At 58.1% G+C, this 4,268-nt stretch overlaps 2 protein-coding genes across 2 annotated transcripts; one reads left to right on the top strand and one right to left on the bottom strand.

Annotated features, from left to right (window-relative positions):
* Nucleotides 1-547: 547 nt before the first annotated feature.
* Nucleotides 548-2,488, top strand: ETH_00008210 (PRP38 family domain-containing protein, putative; the record flags this gene model as incomplete). The annotated part of the gene is made up of 1 exon (XM_013380885.1): nucleotides 548-2,488. One exon carries the CDS (start codon nucleotides 548-550, stop codon nucleotides 2,486-2,488), a length of 1,941 nt encoding a protein of 646 aa, XP_013236339.1.
* A 463-nt stretch (nucleotides 2,489-2,951) lies between these two features.
* On the bottom strand, nucleotides 2,952-3,522 carry ETH_00008215 (uncharacterized protein; the record flags this gene model as incomplete). Its single annotated transcript, XM_013380886.1, has 2 exons — nucleotides 2,952-3,163; nucleotides 3,390-3,522. 2 exons carry the CDS (start codon nucleotides 3,520-3,522, stop codon nucleotides 2,952-2,954), a joined length of 345 nt encoding a protein of 114 aa, XP_013236340.1.
* Nucleotides 3,523-4,268: the final 746 nt, after the last annotated feature.

Raw genomic sequence — 4,268 nt, forward strand, 5'->3', positions numbered from 1 at the left:
CAGCAGCAACTGCCGTGGATGGTGTGGCGGCCAATTGGGCCCTCAAGTGAGGCCTCCTGTCAATTAACTTCGGAAAATATGCGCCGGAACTTGTTCTTCGCTGCTTACTGGGAGCTTGCTGCTGCTGCTGCTGCTGGTGGTTGCCTGCATGCAGCAGCAGCAGGAGAGGCGCTCGGGCAGCAGCAGGCGGCGTCTGCAGCTCTGGGAGCAGCTTCGGGGCATTGGAGCAATTCTTGTGTTTTGTTTTACGGGAGTTATCTTTTGATTTTGCGTCAGGTCTAGTGAGGCTCAGTGCACTGGGTGGCGCTGCTCTGTGCTGCTGCCGCAGCAGCAGCAGCGACCGGCGCAGCACCGCAGCAGCAGCAGCGTCTGCAGCGGCATCTGCAGCCGCAGCTCCGGGCGACCCCTGATTTTCCGTGTCGCTCAGTCCCTTCCAAGTCCCCGGAGCAGCAGCAGCAGCAGCCCAGCAGCACTTGCGGCCGCCGCCCCGCCGCCTCCCCTCCCCAGCAGCAGCAGCAGCAGCAGCAGCAGCAGCAGCAGCAGCAGGATGGCGAACCGGACGGACGCGAGCGCGGTGGCGGTGCACGGGAAGAACCCGCAGCTGCTGTTCAGCCGGATAGTGCGGCGGAAAGTGTACGAAAGCTTCTTCTGGAAAGAAGAGTGCTTTGCTGCAACAGCAGCAACGGTGGCGGAGCTTGCTGCTGCGCTGCAGTACGTGGGCGGGACCTTCGGGGGCATCCGCGCAGCCTCGCCCTTCCTGTGTCTCGTGCTGAAGCTGCTGCAGCTGCAGCCCGAGAAGGAGATCATTCTCGAGTTCATCAAACAAGAAGACTTCAAATATCTGAGGGCGGTGGCTGCCTTTTACCTGCGGCTGGTGGGGCCCAGCGCCGAGGTGTACGTACACCTGGAGCCGCTGCTCGCGGACTACCGCAAGCTGCGGCTGCGGCTGCGCGACGGCAGCTTTCGGGTGTCTTTCATGGACGAGTTTGTGGACCAGTGTTTGCGAAATAATAGTCTATTTGATGTGGATTTTCCTCCGTTGGTGAAGCGGCCTGTGTTCGTGCTGCAGCAGCTGCTGCAGCCGCTGCGGCCGTCGGCGCTGGAGGTGGAAGCAGCAGCAGCAGCAGCGGCGGGCGCGGGCGCTGCTGCTGCTGCTGCGCCGCCGCTCACCGACGCGCAGGCGCACGCGCTGCTGCTCAGCAAACGCCTGCTGCAGCAGCAGCAGCAGAAGCTGCAGCAGCGCGTGCTGCAGCAAAGGGACAGGCAGCTGCAGCAGCAGCGCGAGAGGGAAGCAGCAAGGCAGGCCCGCCTCCTCGAGCGCGAAAACGCCCCCGACGACAAACGCAGGAAGCAGGACTTTTGCTTCCGCGAAAAGGAGACAAATAAGGAGACAAATAAGGAGACAAATAAAGAAACAAATAAAGAAATGAATAAAGAAATGAAAAACAATAAAGTTCACCAAGTCCACGAAGTCTGCAGGGACGGCAACTTCTCCAGGGAAAAGCACAGAGACCGAGAGACGGGCCACGAACTCCGCGCAGACCCCTTTGCTGCTGCTGCTGCTGCTGCTGCTGCTGCTGCTGCTGCTGCTGCTAAAGGGGACGCTTTTGTCAAAGGAGACAGAGACAAAGGAGACAGAGAGAGGGAGAAGGCGGAGAGGGGGGAGCTCGCCAGAGGAGACAAACTCAGCCACCGAGGAGACAGAGACAAAGGAGACAGAGACAAAGGAGACAGAGACAAAGACAGAGATAAAGATAGAGATAAAGATAGAGATAAAGATAGAGATAGAGATAGAGATAGAGATAGAGATAGAGATAAAGATAAAGACAGAGATAAAGACAGAGATAGAGATAGAGATAAAGGAGACAGAGGAGACAGAGATAGAGATAGAGCCAGAGATAGAGATAAAGGAGACAGAGACAGAGACAGAGATAAAGGAGATAAAGGAGACAGAGACAGAGACAGAGATAGAGACAGAGACAGAGATAGAGACAGAGATAGAGACAGAGATAGAGACAGAGACAGAGACAGAGATAGAGATAAAGATAAAGACAGAGACAGAGATAGAGATAAAGACAGAGACAGAGATCGGGGAGACAGAGACAGAGAGAGAGGAGACAGAGAGAGAGGAGACAGAGAGAGAGGAGACAGAGACAGAGGAGACAGAGACAGAGATAGAGACAGAGGAGACAGAGACAGAGATAGAGACAGAGACAGAGGAGACAGAGGAGACAGAGACAGAGGAGACAGAGGAGACAGAGAGAGAAGAGACAGAGAGAGGGAACTGCGAGACAGAGACAGAGACAGGAGACGCGAGGCCAAGGCCCACAGGGACCGCCGAGACGCCAGCAGCAGCAGCAGCAGCAGCAGCAGCAGCAGCAGCAGCAGCAGCAGCAAGCAGACGGAGAAGCAAAGGGACGGCGAGTTGTCGGTCTCCCAGTGGAATTCTATTCGGCAAAATCTGGGCCTTAAGCCCCTCAAGCAGTAGTTGGCCCAGCACTGCTGCTGCTGCTGTGGCACTTGCTGCTGCAGCAGCAGCAGCAGGGTGCTCGGTTCTGCTGCTGCAACAGCAGCAGCTGCTGCTGCTGTTGTGGGACTGACTGACTGACTGCAGCAGCGCTTAGAAACCCCGCGCTGCTAAGCTGCTGCTCGTCATATACGTCGCTGCAGCTGCAGCAGCTGCTGCTGCTGCGCGTGCGTCCCTCTTTTTTGGCTGTAACGGAGAAGGACTTTGTAGTTTCTTTTGCTGCAGCAGCAGCTGCTGCTGCAACTATCTTCTAGTGCATTGTTGCTGTGGTATCCGTTGGCGCTGCGCTTGCTGCTGCAGCGTAGCCGCAGCACAAGCTGCTGCTGCTGCAGTTGCTTCTGTGCTGCTGCGTCGTCTGCGGAGACCGCAGCAGCAGCTGCTGCTGCTGCGGTCTCCGCAGCAGCAGCAGCTGCTGCTGCTGCTCTCAGTCTTTGCCGGGGAGGGGCACGGAGTTGTCGAGCTGCTCCGGGGGCGTCGTCTGCTCGAGGAAGAGCAGCAGCTGCTGCCGCTGCTGCTGCTGCTGCAGCTCTCTCTCGGAAAGTGTCTGCCGCCGCCAGTAACGAACTTCCATTTGTTTGTCCAAAATGAAAGTCCCAGCAGCAACAGTGGAGCTCACCAGCAGCGCCATCGGCAGCCCTGCAGCAGCGCAGCAGCACAAACCCCACCCTGCTGCTGCTGCTGCTGCTGCTGCTGCTGCTGGGGTGGGTGGGAAGTGGCTGCTGCTGCGGCAGCGCGGACGCCGCAGACGCGGGCTCGCTGCAGCAGCTGCAGCAGCAGCGGCACAGCGGGAGGCTCGCACAGCCGCGTCGGCTCGAGGGTTTGGGCGGAAAACCCTAAACCCTTTTTTAGGGTTTGCGCTCACCTGCGCTGAAGAAGCCTGTGCGGCGGTCGAAGCGGAGGACTTTGAACTTGTACCGGGTGTACGTACACCGGAAGCGAGAAAGCCGCTGCTGCAGTGATGCAGGCAAAGCCTCCCAGAGCTCCAGCAGCCCCATTCCGAGGGTTTAGGGTTTAGCGTTTAGGGTTTGGGGTTTGGGGTTTAGGCGTCCGCGTCAGCCCCGTAGCGCTGGCTCGCGAGCCCGACGCCGCGTCCGCCAGCGCCACAAGCTCCGCCGAGGACCCCAAGCATGAATTAGGGTTTAGGGTTTAGGGTTTAAGGTTTAGGGTTTAGGGTTTGGAGGGGAGAGGCAGCCGCAGGTTCACCTCACCAGCCCAGCCGTGCAAACTGGAAATTAGATAAAAATAAGTTATTTTTGGAATTCAAAATAAATAAACATTTAATTTCATATAAAAGAAAATTAAACCCCATTTTAGGGTTTCGCTTCACCAACGCCTGAGCGGGCCAGCCGGGGCCCCCCTACGAGGGCCCCCAGCAGCAGCCGCGGCAGCAGCAGCCGCGGGAGCAGCTGCTGCTGCTGCAGCTGCTATGTCCGCTGCTGCTGCTGCTGCTGCGGGCATATATTTACCCCGCTTGTCTTGTCATGAAGTTCTCAGCAGACAGTGAAGTGTACGTACCCCCCAACTTCCGCGCTGCAGAGTAAGACCCGCAGCTGGGGTGTACGTACACCTCATTGCTGCTGCTGCAGCGACAACGCTTCTGCAGCTGCTGCGCTGTACGTACACCTAGAAGCTGCAGCATCGACAGTTCTGCTGCTGCTGCTGCTAGGGCTTCCGCAGACACAACTGCTGCAGTAGAGCTGCCCGTGCTGCTGCTGCTACTAGGGTGTCTGTACACCCGACC

This window comes from Eimeria tenella, genomic scaffold (assembly GCF_000499545.2).
Source record: "Eimeria tenella Houghton genomic scaffold, Eth_scaff995, whole genome shotgun sequence".
NCBI lineage: Eukaryota > Apicomplexa > Conoidasida > Eucoccidiorida > Eimeriidae > Eimeria > Eimeria tenella.